This window comes from Mytilus edulis, chromosome 8, assembly GCF_963676685.1.
Source record: "Mytilus edulis chromosome 8, xbMytEdul2.2, whole genome shotgun sequence".
In the NCBI taxonomy this organism is placed as follows: domain Eukaryota; kingdom Metazoa; phylum Mollusca; class Bivalvia; order Mytilida; family Mytilidae; genus Mytilus; species Mytilus edulis.
The window spans coordinates 38,357,769-38,376,180 of NC_092351.1; the positions used below are offsets into that span (position 1 = coordinate 38,357,769).

Genomic DNA, 18,412 nt, shown 5'->3' on the forward strand with positions numbered 1-18,412 from the left:
TGCTTATGTACCAGGCAATTCTGTTGGAGATTCGAGAAAATAATCTAATTCATTCTGCCACACTACTTCTAAATGTAATAACCTTATTTTTCAAACACATATTGGTAGGTAGATGACTAGGAATTGTTCTACTCACAGTAGATAAAAAATTATCGTTAGCTATACTGAAATGTTTATGACATACAAGTATTTCTCTGATAAAACGTTTTGTTAAATGAGTCGATGCGACAAAAAAAAATGATTGCACGTTTTACTGAAATGTTTACGACTAAGGTGTACTTTTTCACATAAATGTTTTGGGAGAATTTTCATTCGTATGTATAGCGTCGAATCTTTTAATAGCAACGCTAGGAATTACAGATACTATCTGGCTTAGGATGATAATTAAGAAGATCTCACTTTTGATCGCATTTTCTTTTTCAATGTATCTTGCTTTTATAAAGTGGGAGTGTGGTTATTAGTAGGTTATCTCTTTGTTATACCTCCGGGGCCTTGTCTTTATGAAATATCCGAGTTAAATATTTCTACATCTTATATGCATGAATTAATGCAGATCTGTATTTTAATGCATATTAAACGAGAACTTTATTTTATATAGATCAGACCATATCATGAAATTATGTTATGCCAAATATGCAAGAAAACTCGTATACAGTTTAACGTTATTATAACGCGAACGTCAAATTACGGTTACGGGGACATTTCATTGGACATCTTAGATCGTTTCGGATTTTCTAACTGCAAATCAAACAAAAGTACATATCATATCATTTTAAAGGAAATAAAATGTATTTTCCATTCATATCAGTTAACAGGTGTTAAAAAAAAGAGATATAATAGAATTATTCTTTATGTTATTTTGTCCATCGGGACATTTTATTGGACACGGGAAAAATGACGATGTTTTTAAAATAAGACCGCAGTTACTTAATGATGACTTCAGATAGCTTCTTCGGGACATGTATAATTTTTCTGATATTATTAAAATCCATTTTCGTCCGTTATATCTTATGAAAGTGAAGACAGAAAAAAAATTTACGGGTTGAGCAGCTAATTGGGACATTTTTTCTCTTTTTTATTTAAACTCTTTTGGCGATCTTCGTTCTCTTAAAGTTAAAACCGTCTGTTACTTCATTTTAAGTTAAATGTATACAAAACAATTGCAAAATTTTTTACCATTCTACTTACTTATAAATCCGAACTGGGATTTTAAAGACTCACATAAAACAAAATTGTAACAGCGGGACACCCTTGAAATGACGTTATAGGCATCGAAATAAGCAAAGTTTTTCATTAAAAAATAGACAAAGCACAAAATCATCTATGTTATTGTTTTCTGTGGTTTATTTCCTTTCGAATGATATGCATAACATGGATATTTATTGTATAGGATAAGAGCTTGAATTTGAATAACCCGCCTTCTAACCCATATTTCCAAAGTGACACCAATATCGTGCGCAACGTCATATTGAATTGTAATTCAATTATTAAAAATGCTGCTGATAAAGCTGACATGATTGTAGAGTTTAAACCCAAGAACAATCGACCTGGTGTCAGGTCAAAAAAATGTAAACCTTATTTTAATCGAGATTGTTATTTAAAACGTAAAGCATATCGTAAATGTAAAAATCTCCACTGGAGATTACAAAGGGCTGAAACAAAAGAAAATCTCATTGCTAGTAGTAGAGAGTATAAACGTACGCTTAAAAAGCAGTTTAGAGAATATCAGAAGTCTGTTGTAGACAAATTGAAAAATTTGCGTAAATCTGATTCAAAAGCATACTGGTCTCTTTTAAACAAATGTGATACAAAAGGTAACAAAGCTGTAAACAAAATTGCTATGGATGTATTATATGATCATTTCAAAAACCTTAATGCTCTTGATGAGCAGGATTATAACGATATTGTATTACCTAATAATATTACTGATTATAATATTGAATTAAATAGAGATATTACTGAAGACGAAGTATTATATGCTGTCAAATCATTGAAAAATAATAAAGCATGTGGTGGTGATCTTATATTGAATGAATTTTTGAAATATGGTACTGTAAAGTTGATGCCTGTTTTTGTAAGAATATTTAATATTGTATTTCATAGTGGTATTATACCTGATAGTTGGTCAGAAGGTTATATATGTCCAATATTTAAAAATAAAGGTAATCCAAATGATGTGGATAATTATCGTGGTATAACTATTTTAAGTTGTTATGGTAAATTATTTACTTGCATTTTGAATAATAGGCTTCATACATATTTAGAAAATTCTGGTTTATTGTGTGAAGAACAAGCAGGGTTCAGAAAAGGTTATAGTACGACAGATCATATTTTTAATTTGAAATGCTTGATTGATTTATACTTACATAGAGGTAGGAAATTGTATTGTGTATTTGTTGACTATCGAAAAGCTTTTGACTCTGTCAGAAGAGTATATTTATGGCAAAAACTGTTAAAATGTTCCATTGATGGCAAAATGTTTAAGATAATAAACAGTATGTATAACAATGCAAAGTCTTGTGTGAGACAAGGCAACTCTTGTTCAAACTTTTTTAAATCCAATGTTGGTGTACGTCAAGGAGAAAATCTATCTCCTGTATTGTTTGCCATTTTCTTAAATGACTTGGTCGAATTTATGTCACATTCATAATATGGTTTAGTTGATATGAGTATTGCAGCACGTCTTATTGATACTGATGAAGTCGCTGTATATTTTCGTTTATATTTGTTATTGTATGCAGATGATACTGTAATTTTAGCCGAATCGGCAGAAGAGTTACAAGCCTCATTAAATGCCATGTATTTATATTGTCAAACTTGGAAAATTCAAGTTAACATATCTAAGACAAAAGTTGTAATATTCTCAAGATCTAGACTTAACACAGATAATATGAACTTTAAATATAGTGGTGAAAGCCTCAATATTGTTACAAATTTTCAATACCTTGGTATTATATTTTCATGTAAGGGTAATTTTAATGACGCCAAAGCACATCTTGTACAACAAGCAAGAAAAGCCATGTTTATAGTCTTAAGAAAGGCTAGGAAGTTGAATTTACCAATTGATATGCAATTAGAACTTTTTGATACAATGGTTGTACCTATTTTGTTATATGGTGCAGAAGTTTGGGGTTTTGAAAATTGTAATATTATAGAAAACTTGCATATGCAATTTTGTAAAATAATTTTGAATGTTAAAAAAAGTACTGCTCATTGTATGATTTATGGAGAATTGGGTAGAATACCATTACATATTCTTATTAAAGCTAGAATGGTTGGTTTCTGGCAACGTATCATGTGTGGTAAAAGAGAAAAAATTTCATATACACTGTATTCTATATTGTATCAGCTTAGTAAGGGGTATCTACCACTCTAAATGGTTGTTAGAAATTAAAAATACTTTATATGAATGTGGATTTAATTTGATGTGGGATAATCAAATAATTGCTAAATCTGATAATATTAGTAAGAATGTCAAGAAATGTTTAAGTAATAAATTTATGTTGAACTGGAGTAATAATGTTATGAATTCTGCAAAATGTCTTAATTACAGAATATACAAGTCTGATTTTTGTTTTGAGAAATATTTAACTGTGTTACCATCTGATCTAAGAATGTATTTATGTAAATTCCGTTGCCTTAGTAATAAATTGCCCATTGAAACGGGGAGATTTTTTAATATTGATAGATCTGAAAGACATTGTAATCTTTGTAATGCTAATGAACTTGGTGATGAGTTCCATTACTTATTCAAATGTACCTTTTTCAACAATGTTAGAGCTAAATTTTTACCTTTAGATATATGTAAAAACCCAAATGTTTTAAAATTTAAAGAATTGATGAATACATCAGATTTATTCACACTTACTGGAATAGCAAAATTTTGTAAAAGTGTTATTAAAACCTTTTAATACATGTGCTTAATCATGTTACTATATTTTGTACTTCCTGTCAAATATCTGTATTAATTATATATACTATTATTGCACCTTTGTTAACCATGTTCTAATGTAATTATGTAAATATGTTCATAATTTTATAGTTTGTTAAAAAATGTTGTACTAACATACCCCATGTGGGGGCTTTAGTGAAATAAAATGTCTTATGTCTTATGTCTTATGATACAATGTGATAGGTAAATTTTTTATTTTGTTTTGTAGCAACAAAACAAGTTCGGTGACACCATTTTTTCTTTTTCTTTTCTTAAAACATATTAATATAAACTAACTTATCGTCTAACAATTTACTTCAAAATTCTATCTCATAGATTTTTTTAATGCACACAAAATCTCAAATGTGTTTTTCCATGAACAATCTAACCAAATTTAGGCAAATTTCAACGACTCATCATAGCTAGGACAATAGCACGGTGACCCATACTTTTATATCTTTATGTATCTGTATATTTCCCACTTCTGTAAAAATGGATGGGTTCGTCACAGATTCCTTTCAGCTATTGTGTGACGGGTTGATCTGCGCATAAATTAGACGCGCTTGCTGAGGAGTGCTGATTTAAACTCCTCGGTTGTAGTGACGCACAATACCGAGTCCTCTAGATGGTTCCAATCTGAATCTAAATCTGAGTTAATATGTTGCAGGGCAAGAGCATGGCATTAATGGCATGTGGAGAGAGGCGCTGGAAAATTAGTCCAACGTTGTGAGAGCAACCGAAGTTTTAAAACATTCAATTGTCTTAGCACACACGAGATTGTCTGGTAGTCTTTTCCAATCGGATATTGTTCTTACAAAAAATGACTGTTTGTATTGTTCTGATTTTCTAGGTGGAATTTTGAAGCACCGGCTGTTGTTTTGAGCAAGTTTGTCTACAATGTTTGTTGTTTTAAAGTCACTAAATTGTTTCGATTTAATTTGTCGTGTTGGTCTCTCTTTGACTAATACTGAGTCTTGTGATATAGCTGGTACCAACTCCCCGGCCACCTTTTTAATAGAGAAAAGTGAGTCTACTGTGACGACGTCTGTTTTCCAGTATAGGAAGTTAAGTAAGGGTCCCAGACTATGGACGCATATTTTAGAAGTGAACGGATTAGTCCTATATACGGCTGTTTCCTGCAAGCCTTTGGGCAGTGGCGGTTGGCTTTCTTCGCGGTTTTGGCGATGTGGGCGCCCCACCTCATATCATATGAGATAATGACACCGAGATACGGATTTTGTTGTACCTGTTGCAAGATGTGATTATCCAGTTTATAAAAATGAGATGATTTGTTGTTGACACTCATCACGTACCAACATTTTTTGACATTAAATCCCATACCCCATTTTGTGGTCCATTCTCCAACGATACAAAGTCGTTTTGTAGTAGTTGGTGGTCCGGTTGTGTTTGGACTTTTCTATATAGTAGGTAATCATCGGCAAATAATCTGACTTGAGATTTAACAGTTTCGGGTAAGTCATTAATGTGGCATAGGAACAGCAGTGGTCCTAAGACCGTACGTGCCTTGAGGTACTCCTGATGCGACCCCTATACAGTGTCAGAATTTTCACCATCTACCAAGACTCTCATAGATCGTTTTGTCAGGAACATGTTGAGCCAATCTAGTATTGGACCATCAATACCATAACTTTCGAGTTTGGCTAACAGCCTTTGGTGCGGGACCGTATCGAAGGCTTTAGAGAAATCTAATATTACTATTTATACTGCACTCGTTCTATTTGAGCAGTCAAAATGCGTTGACTGTATATTTCTATGTCATATACAGTTACTGACCCGATATCACTTTTCCTCATGAATATATAAATAGAAGTTGCCGAAATAACATTTAATTATTCATACGACCTCTTCAACCTGTTCTTGTTTCCAATGCATCACGGCAACGATGCGTGGAACGACTCAACCTTGTTTCTATTGCAATTATTGGAAAAACTTACTTCATTTTATTAATATTTTTTGTTTGCAACCTATAAATCATTAATTTGTTATGCTTATGGTTGATATTTTAGTCCATACTGAAATGATTTCGTTCACCATCGAGTGTGGGATTCAACAGGTAAATGTACATTTCATTGTGTTGAAAATTTCTCCGTGAGCATGATATGAGGCCTTTTTAAAGGGGATTTCCTCAAATATTTAAATCAAATAAATAACCTTAACGCATTAAACAACAATTGAAAATTTTTTTTTTAGATTGCAGTATAAAGACAATAATAGTGCATTGACTTGACATATCAACGATATTTAAGGATTCGGCCCGAAACGGGGAAATAGCTCGGCACAGCCTCGCATTTCCCGTTTCTAAGCCTCATCCTTATATCGTTGATACATGTCAAGTCAATGGACTATCATTGTCTATATCTGTCTGCAGGCCTTTGTCCTGAAGTTGGAATAAGTCGTTCATCGTTGTTAGGAGCTGTGTTTCAAAGGAGAAACCTGAACGGAAGCCATGCTGGAGTGATGTGAGTATGTTGTTCCTTTCAAGGTGTGTCAGGATGTGTTTACATATAATATGCTCAAGCAGCTTGCAGGTAACACAGTTGAGAAACCGGTCTATAGTTCTCTGGTGTGTTTATATTTCCTTTTTTAAATACAGGAGTGATATTTGCATTTAACCAATGAGTTGGTAGAGTGCCAGAGTTTATGGATTGCTAGAAGATGTGTCGCAGCCCAGGTGCTAGTTGTTTAGAGCCGCTTAATTTTTAAGGACAATGTTTGGTAAGTTGTCTGCCCCAATGGCTTTAAATGGCTTTATGTTCTTCGAGAGTTTTTCGACTCCATCTGTTGTTATTTTCAGTGGTGGAATTGATTTTCCGAAATTCAAATTTCTTATCTATCTTTGGTGTTGCATTTAGAGTGTCTTTTGTAAAAACCGATTCATATTGGTTTAAAAGTACTAGTATATTAGCTTTCTCCTTCTTGTCGTTTACAAGTGCTCCATTCTGTTTCATTGCTGGTATGCCAATGTTTTCAAGTCCTTAATTTCGTCTGGAGTTTAACATAACGCCAGAATGGTTTTTGTTGTTTTCTTGTAGACCTTGATAAATAGTGTTGTTGATATAGTTGATCTCTGCTTTCTTAAATTCTTTTTTGCACTTTTGGAAGCTCTTGTAGTCATTCCACTGTTTAGATCTCTTAGCGTGCTTATAGAGTTTTATTTTGCGTTTTAACATCCGGCTTAGATTTCTGTTGAGTCACGGCAGCGATTTTCTAGATGTGCATACCTTTGACGGGTTGTATTTGTCAATAATTGTGAATACAGTCAGTGGTGGAGAAGGTTGACCATAGTCAACATAGTTCCTCTACTGGTTCCAATATATACTGACTGTAGTGCGCACAAAGATAGAATTTTTTAACTGGCCGGTCTCTATTGGGAACTATGACCGCTCGTTTATTGTTATGGGCTCGTTGGTCTATAATGTTCTTCGTTACAAAGTTGTAATATGTTGTTGCTCTCTTTGAAAAATGCATTGTTAAACTTTATTTTGGCAAAGTATAACTTTGAGGAAATTTAAGTTATGATATCCGATGATAGTTTAAGAAATATATACCTATGATTTACAAAATATGATTAAATGCAATAATCGTATACTTTTATTACAGATTCATTAGAAATAAGAAACATGTTTTAGAATTATGTGTACTACCTGAGACTACTATAGTCTCAGGTACTACGATTGAATTATTAAATACGACATGTAAATCTTTGAAGTTTACTTGGGGCGAAAGTGCACAGGTCCGAGATGTCTTTACAATTTTTTTCTCGCTTTCTAAATTTTTTTAATTATGATGCAAGACAGGACTCTAAGGTTTATAAATATAATATAATCTGTGATATTAACAATTCAATGCTGATTGATATAATTATTATTTTTGTAAATCTTTTTTAAAACATTCCATTCACTGCTGAATACAATAACAAACTCGGTCACTTCCACGTCATTTTTGACAGGTTTTATAAACCAACATGTCCCTCTACGCCGATTAATGCCATCACATAATCTCATTCATGAAGAATGAGTATAGCACACACAACGGACAATTTACTTTCTAGCTAAATAGGTAAGTGAATTTGTGTGTCACTGTCCATACCGGTGACACCCCCCTTTTTAAATACCAACCATCATCGGCTCATAGTGATATGTGTGCCCGTATTGCTACATGTATATAGTTTGGCGCTTTTGTAGTAACAATCCAAAAGTAATAGCTATACACCAGTAAAGAAATAAGTTTCATATATTACTATATATGTCTATGTAGTGTACAGACATCACGAACTAGTGACAACAGTTCTAAAAAGTTTTTCTGTATCTGTATGTATAGGTTGAAGACACCAATTCTGGATGTTACTCAATGGGAGAGAGAGAGAGAGAGAGACTTATTGAAGGTGTTGGAGAGCAGCCTTGAAGCTCTCAACTGTATCTGCGCATACAATACAGTCTTCCAGTTGGTTCCAGTGTAGTATATAATGCTCTTGACAAAGAAAGAGTTCTTGTATGGATCAGTGTTGCTAGGGATATTTTCTAGTGCCTTCATATTGTTCTTCATTGAATTTGTCACTATATTGGCACTTACAAAATTGTCAAATGTTTTAGGTTTGATTTTCCTCTTAGGTTTACTTTTACAAGAAAATCGTCAGGATTAATAGCTGGGACCAACCATTCAACCACTTTGTACTTTTCTAACTCTCTTTAAATTTAGGCATGCCTTATATTAACAATACAGGCCTCCCAATCATGCAGTTACCACAGTTGAGCTTTCTCGTTAAAAGTAAAAATCTGGTGTAACCAATTACGCAAGTAAAATCAACTTGGCAGAGACAGTCTACAAACATAAAAATGCTCCATCATCAAAATAATCTATCTTTTCTTACATGCAATACACGTTCTGACCTGAATATTCATGCTTCTTTGTTGATTGTTATAATAATAAAGGCTTCAAAACATGACCATTTAATCATAAGCTGCCATATTTTCACAACAACACTGACAAATTGAAATGTTTTTTTTACAATAATACAAAATGGAATGATGCGTAAAAAATGATAAAATCATACAGAGAAGACTAAGTTTATGATATATATGCATGCATTGATTCAAGAATTTAATTAATTTTATTTATCAACAGCCACTTCTTTCATAGAATTCAGGCCTATAGTTTTATAAAAATTAAAATCAGAAAGAAACCGTAGCAATTTATTGCATACAACAAATCAAGTCGACTGAAAATAAGAACTTGTTTAAGTCTATGTATGTTTATGAAAAGACTTAATTGTTTTTGCTGGCCAAAGTGAACCACCTACATGACCTATGACATCATAAATAAACCTGTCTGACAGTTTACAAGGACATGAGCTATTTATGTTTAATTATCTAATTGAACATTTTTACCTAACATAAGATTATTTTCAACATTTAGTGTGGCTATATAATGTAGATGGTAAGATTGTAAAGGAAATAAACATAATTTCCATTTTTTAAGGCCCTCATGCATATTTTTCTTTTGAAGACAAAGCATTGTCTTTCAATATTGTCATAATTTCATATAGATGCATGATCTTTATATAAATATGCATGGGTCTTGAAGTTTACCAATTTTGGTAACTTATCAACTTGTAGGAGCCAATATTTGTAACTTTTTAAATTAGGTCAAAAATCTCTTTCCTTATAATAATCGACTTATTGAAGTCATAAATTGTCTTAAATTAAAGGGAGACAAATCTTTAAATCTACAAATATAGACCTTTATGAGTCAAAAGCAGATTAAGACTTATTTATGTCTGAGCTCTGACTGATCACACGTTAATTGTATATTTGTGTTTTTGAATTGACATGGTGCATGAATATAATAAAAAAGTACTCCATGAAATTTGCTATCTGATAAAAATTAAAGTACAAAAATACCTTATCTTTCAAATAAATGGTTTATGTTTTTTATTTAATTTAACTTTAAGTGAAAATAGATATTTTTAAGGTTGCCATCATCTTGTTTAAATACACTATATATCACTATTTAGTCCAATCCGGGAACACAGTCATTTAAACAACTTCCTGTTTGGGTCAGGCCGTCAAAAATAGAGATCATCAGTAGTGAGCTGAGGGAGGAAAAACTTAAGAAAGCGAACATTAAGGAACTTTGATAGAGTATGATCTACTTTTTTGAAATTAAAATTAAAGTAAAAAAATATTTTGTTTGAAGTATTTACGGTAGTTTAAACAGGTCTCATTAAAAAGTAGCATGCATGGTGAACTGTTTAAACAGGGTCCCAGATAACTTCAACTGGATGAAAAAGTTGTGTAATTTTAGAACTTATCCAGAATGGAATAAATAGGGATTAGGTGTATTTACATTGGTTACAACATACAAAAAGTAGTTCTGTCAACGTCATCTATCAAAAAGTAAATAACGTTAATAGTCACTACCGTTAATAGTCACTACCGGAAGCCCTCTCAACCAATCATAAACATATTCCCTGATATGCAAATCATATAAGAATCATGGCACATTGTTTGTTTATTTAAATAATCTAAATATTACATCTTATTTTCTTTTTGTTTTGAATTGCAGTTGATGACATTTTGGTAGTGCAATACCATGTAAAATATGGGCCAAGCTTTGTGGAAAATAAATACAAGTAACATTGAGAAGAACTTAGAAAAAAACTTCGAAAAAAATACAAAACAAAACAATGCAGTGACCAAGTTTCAAGACTTGCAGAATCTCCCACCTGAGTTAGGCCTAGCTGTTTTGTCACATCTCAATGCCACAGATCTATGCCTTGCTGCATGTGTTTGGGATAATTTAGCTAATGATGAGCTATTGTGGATGGGGTGAGATACATGCATTTGAATAACTTTTTTACATTGTATTTTTCCTCCCATCATCAATGCTCATGATTTTATTGATATACATTTTGTACATGTAGTAGTAACTTTTGCAAGGTTTAATGGAGTATTTTTTGCTTCATTTATTATTTCCTGAAATAAACTTTTACCTGAATATTTGAAAAGTACGGTACAAAAATCTACAAGTAATATTCATTCTAGAAAACTCTAATGGATAATGAACGTAAAAATGGTTTCATTTTCAGTTTTGAAGAAAAAAAAATTAAAAATGACGAACAGGGATAGGCTTACAAAATACATATGTATTGAGTCTCTTTCTTTACAAAAAATAGTAAATGTGTATGTTTGCACTATCAATTATTCAGTTCAGCTCTTTATACTTTTTAGATATAAGCATATGTTACGTAACATAACTTTATTTGTAATCGCAGGCAATCTCTGAAAAAAGTTATGGACTAATCTTAACATGCTGATAAGCAATAATATTTCTATTTATTTTCAGACTGTGTAAAGACTCTTGGGGCTATGTTAGTATTTACAAACGCATACAGAATCAAAAAGTCTCCTTCAAAAATCTTTACATGATCCTTGATGAAGCCTCATTAACTTTTAATGGTGATGCTTTTGAGGTACGATAATGTTGGAATTGAGTAAAAAAAAAAGATATATGTTATTGGTGTTGATATTCATTGACTGTGACTTTCTGTAGTTTTCTGATGTACAAACACCAAAATGTATTTACGCAAAATAACACTTTATATCTTATGTTTCAGGATTCATGTATAAAATTCGAGATCCAATAAAAAAAATATGTGATTTCTCGAAATAAAAAATTACATTAGTTGGAGTGAAAATAATGTCTTGTAATAAAAAAAAAATAAAGAAAATCAGTGTGCAAAAAATATAAAACGCTATCTCAAAATCCTGAAATTGTAGTACTATGTATCATGTCTGCTTTAAAAGATTTAAAGATTAATAAGATTTAACCTACTGATATAAAAAAAGAAGATGTGGTATGATTGCCAATGAGACAACTCTCTACAAGAGACCAAAATGACAAAAGAAATTACTAACTATCTATTCTATTCTGAACCTTTCATTTGTAGGGAGAAGAGTATTTGTTTAGACAGGGTTTAGTGGAAAACAGTCCAATGGAAATAGCAAAATTCTTACATCTGACTAAAAAGATCAAACCTAGTAAGAAAAGAGAATATCTAAATCAAAGGTAAGGTAAAACTTTTTTGGATTTATTTTGCTATTTAGGTAGATTACCAATAACTTTCCATAGATACCAGGATAACATTTTCTATGCCAGACACACATTTACAAAGTTTAAGGGAAAAGGAAAGGGAGTTAACTGTATTTGCTTTGAAACTTTATAGATTGATTGTTGAATTTCTAGTGGCAAATATTTCATGCATATTCAGGACATAAATTTATATTTGAATATAGATTGTAATGTAAGCCTATTTACTTTTAATGGAGTTTAAGGCAGAGGTTCAATTTTCTCTTACATGCAATTTGATTTCAACATGTATTTTAAAGAAACACGCGTGAAATTTATACCATGACCTTTCAAGAAATATTTATAAAAAGGGGAATGAGAAATTTTATCGCCATACGTTGTATCATTTATAATTTAGTCAAACAGACTGTCAGAAGAAGTTACTTAATTTTTCTTTAAAATAGATACTTCTCATTACAGGCGAGATGTATTAGATAAGTTAGTACATCTACAGAACTTTGAGATGCAGTTTCTACCCAATGCTTTGAGGAATTTATTTGGTACAATTTCTGCACCAGAACAGAGAGGTGGTTTACTTACAGAAATGATGGAGAAATTTTCTGAAAGATTTTGTTTATGTAATCCTAACTTAGGACTATCTAAAGGTAAAGTTACATATTATTCTGAATTGGATAATATTTTGTACAAAGGGAAGGTTTGCCTCATATGTTAGATCAAGGGAAATTGTATGGTCCAAAAAGGTTTTAATCTTTAAAAGACTTTTTTGAAAAAGCAATAAGAAAAGTGTTAAATGAGTTATCATTGTTAGCTTAAACACTTCATTGTTATAAATATAGGTCAACTGAGAATGACTTATTACTTATTTTTGAAAAATGTTTATGAGATAAAATCCAACAACCATTTAGGCTCACCAATTAAATTAGTCACATGTTACAGCTGCCAGACTATTGTATCTGTTCATAGGAGTGAAATATACCCATTCAAACTCATAGATCAAAAATAAACTGACAACGCCACAGCTAAAAAAAAAGACAAACAGAAAAGTTATAGTGCACAAGACACAAACATAGAAAACTAAAGACTAAGCAAAACGAACCCCACCAAAAAGCTAGGTGATCTCAGGTGGTCTACAAGAGTAAGCAGATCCTGCTCCACATGTGGCCCTGTTTTCTTAAATTAAAACATGACATATAATATGAAAAAAAGTAAATGTGATATTATTGCCAATGAGACAACCCTGCACAAGATACCAAATAACACTGAAACTAACAACTATATGTCACCATATGGCCTTCAACAATGAGCAAAGCCAATACCGCATAGTCAGCTGTGAAAGATTCAGAAAAGACAAAAGTAAAACAATTTAAATGACAAAACCAAATTGGTGCAAGAAACTTTTGATGTTTGTCTTACTCAGTTATAAGTTTTCTAGGTTGTGTATTGTGTACTTTTATTTGTGTCATTTGGTCTTTTTTTTTGTTTTTTTTTTGTTTTTACCATGGCTCTATTAATTAGTTATCGACTCAGGGCTTTCCATTGAAGCCGTAGCCGTGGCTTCAAGTGCCGGCTACTTCACTGCCAAAAATATAAATTCAAAAAGACAAAAATATCTTTTTCAAATGTTTACAAGCAGCCGAGAGAGGTATTGTCACAAAGTCACGGTCACGATAAACAAGGATGAAAAGTCAGTGTTTACCTTGGACTTAATATAGTTCTGACATGAATTCAGGTCACTGTATGTCGTCTATTTAAAGTCAGAATGCATTGTTTCTTTTCAAAGATAACAAGAGAGACGTTCCAATGGTCATTGAACGATAACAATAGAGATGTTCCGATGGTCATTAACTCGTTGGCTTTTTTTTGGCTTTTAAAACGTGAAGACAATCAGATAGGAAGGATGACAATCTTATGTTAAGGAATAATATCAGTCAAATTAAAGAAAGTGTAGTAGTTCATATTGTACAGAATCTGGAAAACAGTATCTTTTGAAGTTCATTTTTCAAAGCCCACATGGTGTTCAGAGAATCAAGGTCAAAAACGAAAGTAGAATATTGTCAACTCGACCTCAAATAAATAACATTTCAAAATGATTTATGTATCAGACTTATAGAACAGTTTACAAATAAAAGAGAAAATCAGAAGATATATCAATTTTCTGTCAATGCTTGAGAAATAATTGTATGATTTAAATACGCGTAACAGTCTTTAGAGAGAAAAGGGGGGTCATTTGTTTACAAATGCACGTTGTTATGCAAAATAAATCGATCAAGATTTCTAACAAACCGGATTATTATATAAATAAAACTCCTTTAAAAGTAAATAAATTTTAAGCATATGGTAATAAAAATAAAAAACCATAACATAAATAAAATGAAATTTCTTTTTTTTCTTTCTATAATTTCATACATAAATAAAAATAGTCATTTGAAAGATGAAATTAGGTGCGAGAATGCAGGATTTTGCTCTATTTATGCCAGAGCTTCTGGGGGCCTTGAGCCCAGATCCCCTGCCGTATTGATGTTACAGCCGCCTATAATTTTAGTTGAGCCTTCTACTTCAATTTCAAGGGAAAGCCCTGTTGACTTATGAGGTTGTGAACATCCCTTTGGTGTCTTGACAAGCTCTATTATTAGTATCTTCCATTGCTTAAGTGAAAGGGTGTAAATATAAAGTAATTATAGTGTTAATAAAAAATTACCGTACCATTCTATACCTTAATAAATTTTTTCACAAGAAGGTTGGAACAATTAAACAAACTAGTTATAATAATAAATTGAAATTAATTATTTTTTCAGATACTGTTTTTGTGTTGTGTTTTTCACTGATTATGTTATCTGTGGACCTAACCAGTCCAGCTGTAAAGAATAAAATGTCAAAAAGAGAATTTATCAAAAATACAAAGAGGGCAGCACTTGGTGTAGATGAAGATTTTGCAGGTCATCTCTATGACAACATATACCTAATAGGACATGTGGCAAGAGAGGATACCGATTAAAAACTTGTTGAAACTTTTTAAATATATATTTTTTATTTAACTTGACATACTATTTTTTGTTAATTTTTACTGGAGTTAGAAGATAATGAATTCATTATTTTTAAGTTTAAAATTACTTTTTTCCAATTTAACAGAAAAGATTCTTAAATTTTCAGATAGCTCCAATTAGAATATTGTGCTGCAAATGAATTGTTTAAAGCAACAGGTTTAAAAAATTTTAGATAGCTGAAATTAAAATTTTGAACCTGGCTTGTTTAAAAATAAAACAAAATGAAATGATTAAATATTTATTTGTTGATTGTTTCAATAACAATATTGTCCCATGACTATAAAAGTATTATCCTTGAAAAGGCCAGTAGATATTTTGCTTCAAGGTTGTTTAATTGAATTTATGGGCTTTTTCAAAATTTTCACAGATTTTTATTTTTTTATTTTCTTGCAATTTAAAGATTTAAGGAATGACTGTAATGTATCTTCTGTCTATGAAGAAATAACATAAGAAATGTGTTGCACACTGAATAACACGCGTAGCGGGTTATTTTAAAGTGTGCACCACATTTTATATGTTATTTCGAATAGACAGATAAAATATTACAGTTATTTCTTATAATATAATTCTAAATTCCATTTTAAACCATGAAAAAATGTTGATGATGTCACGGTGACATGACTAAATTATGTCTATGAGCTGATAACAAAACGACGTCAGCCAATCAGAAGACGTGTTACATCCAAAATTACATTATTTAGATATAATCTTTGTCTAATCATTTCTCAAAGAACTTTTTGTAAAAAAAAATCGTTTTTTTATGATTTAAATATCCTTCATACAAATTGTTTGTTTAGTAAGGTTAAAGTTTCAATAGTAATGTGTTATTCAAAAATATTAAGCTCTTTGCTCACACATTTATTATTAAAAAAGATTTAAGATTATAGACAAATGCTTCCTGAAGCATGAAAAAAAAATCTGTTGTTTTTTTCAATGTCTTGTAATTGTATTTATAAGAATATGTGGTAGAAAAAGAAACAATATCAAAACCATATTGTTCTATAAAAAGGTGTACCTCTATCAAATATCTGTGATATTAATGTTATATACCCACCTTAAAAGATGGGAGACAAAGACTTTTCCAGGAAAGTATGTGGGATAGATGATACATAAGTTTGTTTTGTGATGTACAGTTGGAATTACAAATATGAAAATAAGAAATTGTTATATAACTTATTTAAACCAAGATAGGTCTTTGCAAGTTTCAAAAATAGTTTGCAGTGTAAATTTATCAGCTCTCAATTTGATTTTGGCATCTATATCTTAAAAGACCACAACATGAAATTCGTTATAAAGACCCGGCAATATGGACAGAAGTAAGGACCTGACTTTTAAAAAATGTTCCTTAAATGAAATATTGAAATTGTATTAAATAATCTTGATTGCTGCTTAAAATCATCTTTCTAACATAAATATTTAATTAGTGCTACAATATGTACTTCTATGGATTCATTATCAGCCATTGAAGACCAATTTTGATAGATTTTGTTCACAAATTTGAACTACAAAAGTACAAATTGTCAATTGCTTGTATGCATACTTTCACAAAACGACAGAATCAACTATCTACATAAATGAAATTTTTTATAATGAAAAAAAATATAAATGAATAAATATTGAGAGCTCATCAATAAAAGGTCTTCATCCTCACATTCAATTTTCCTGGAATAGATCTTATTGTTGTTGTTTTTTTATTTTTTTATTTTCTATGCTTCATTTATATTGATAGATGTAACAATAGATTTGTAGTGCTGTGTTTATAAAAAGTTCTTGATCTTTTTATAATAATGGTAGTCTATAGTTTAAAAATCACAAATAATGAAACAGTTGTATATGGAGTGTAACCATGGTCATTTTGTAATAATTTTTTAAAACTTTTTCTATTTTAGTTGTTATTTTTCAATATGTTAATGGCATTAAACATTTCTTTTAAGGGTCACATTTCACAGTTACAGCTCATATAAAATTGTTCAACTCAAATATTTTGGACTTTGGCATTACTAAAGAGACATTAAATGTGATGCTGTAAATTTGGTACTGTTTATGTTTATATTTGATTATGTTTTTAAAAGTTGGAAAACCATCTATATCTGACAATACAGTATGAGTTTTCTTCTTGTTGAAAGCTGTTTGGTGACCTATAATTGCTTTCATGATTGTTATTTGCACTTTGGTGGATAGTTGTCTCATTGGCAATTATGCCACTTTTTTTATTTTAATGATTATATAGTCCTGGTGCAATTTGGAACATTACATCACAAAATTCAGGTTTGTTGACCAATTTCAAGATATCCGCCTTCTTGATTGAGAACTTATATTTTAGAATGAGTTAAGGCTAAATATTTGTGTCCTGTAAATTCAGAAATTATTGCATGCATTTATTACTGCAATTGTACAAGAATAGACAAAAATGTGAGTTGATTGAATGCGATTTTGGGAAAAATCTGTAAACATATCTATGTTTCAGTTATCAGAATGTGAGTTCATATTTTTGCCATAATCGCCCAGTAGCATTATTCACGGTAATAAAAACCCGCACAGTGATAACTGTTTTTTTTAAAGATTAGTTGAGGGGAAGTATAATGAAATTTTTTCGGTCAGAATTGAAAATCTTTTATAAAGATTCAATAGATAGACGAGCGAAAGAAGTTATCACATAGAATTTGAGACTTTTAAATTCAAAATGGTAACAACTGTTAAACAAGTGTGTGGATAAGCTAGCTATAAAACCAGGTTAAACCACCGAATTCTTCCGAAAATGCACGTACACACACACAAACATGAGATTTGTTTTTCACACATTCCATTGGTTAATAAAACTCGATTTTTGTCAGTTGTTATGGACTTTCCCTTTTAAATTTACCTTTGAGTTCAGTATTTTTTGTTGTACATTTTTTTTTTTGAAAATGTAGTCTGGTAAATTCAAATTCCGTGCAAATACTTTCTTGTTTAGTCTCTGTTTGAATATTTATATGCTTGAACAGATAGCCAGGCTTGTTTTTATTGAGCAATTCCTTTATTTGAAAATTACCAATTGATTGTTGCACTGGATTTTAAAGTAAGATGATTCAACACCAAAATAATCTGTTTCATTGTTTTGTTTTAGAATTTGTACAAGGCTTAAATTAAAAATAAAACAGATAATATACAAATGTATAGATATAGGAATGTTTATTTGATAATAAGTTATGCAATGTATCTGTGTTATAGTTGTTTGTTGTTCATGATAATGGTTGTTTATAATTTTCTAAAAAAATAAACTAGTAATATGCAGATTACAAACGTGTGTTACTTGTTTTTATTATAACATTGCATGGATATGTTAACC

At 30.9% G+C, this 18,412-nt stretch overlaps 2 protein-coding genes across 3 annotated transcripts; both read left to right on the top strand.

Annotated features, from left to right (window-relative positions):
- Positions 1–1,513: 1,513 nt before the first annotated feature.
- LOC139484074 (uncharacterized) lies at positions 1,514–8,411 on the top strand. The gene is made up of 4 exons (XM_071267797.1): positions 1,514–2,216; positions 2,760–3,143; positions 6,321–6,411; positions 8,210–8,411. The coding sequence occupies exons 1-4, from the start codon at positions 1,514–1,516 to the stop codon at positions 8,409–8,411; spliced, it is 1,380 nt and encodes a 459-aa protein (XP_071123898.1).
- Positions 6,285–18,366, top strand: LOC139485495 (F-box only protein 8-like). 2 transcript variants are annotated; one of them, XM_071270011.1, is made up of 6 exons: positions 6,285–6,411; positions 10,517–10,779; positions 11,297–11,423; positions 11,901–12,019; positions 12,500–12,684; positions 14,836–18,366. In XM_071270011.1, the coding sequence occupies exons 2-6, from the start codon at positions 10,553–10,555 to the stop codon at positions 15,033–15,035; spliced, it is 858 nt and encodes a 285-aa protein (XP_071126112.1). In that variant the 5' UTR covers positions 6,285–6,411; positions 10,517–10,552; the 3' UTR covers positions 15,036–18,366. The 2 variants fall into 2 exon arrangements, with proteins under 2 accessions (XP_071126112.1, XP_071126111.1); XM_071270010.1 differs by lacking the exon at positions 6,285–6,411 and adding an exon at positions 7,350–8,011.
- The last annotated feature ends 46 nt before the right edge of the window (positions 18,367–18,412 follow it).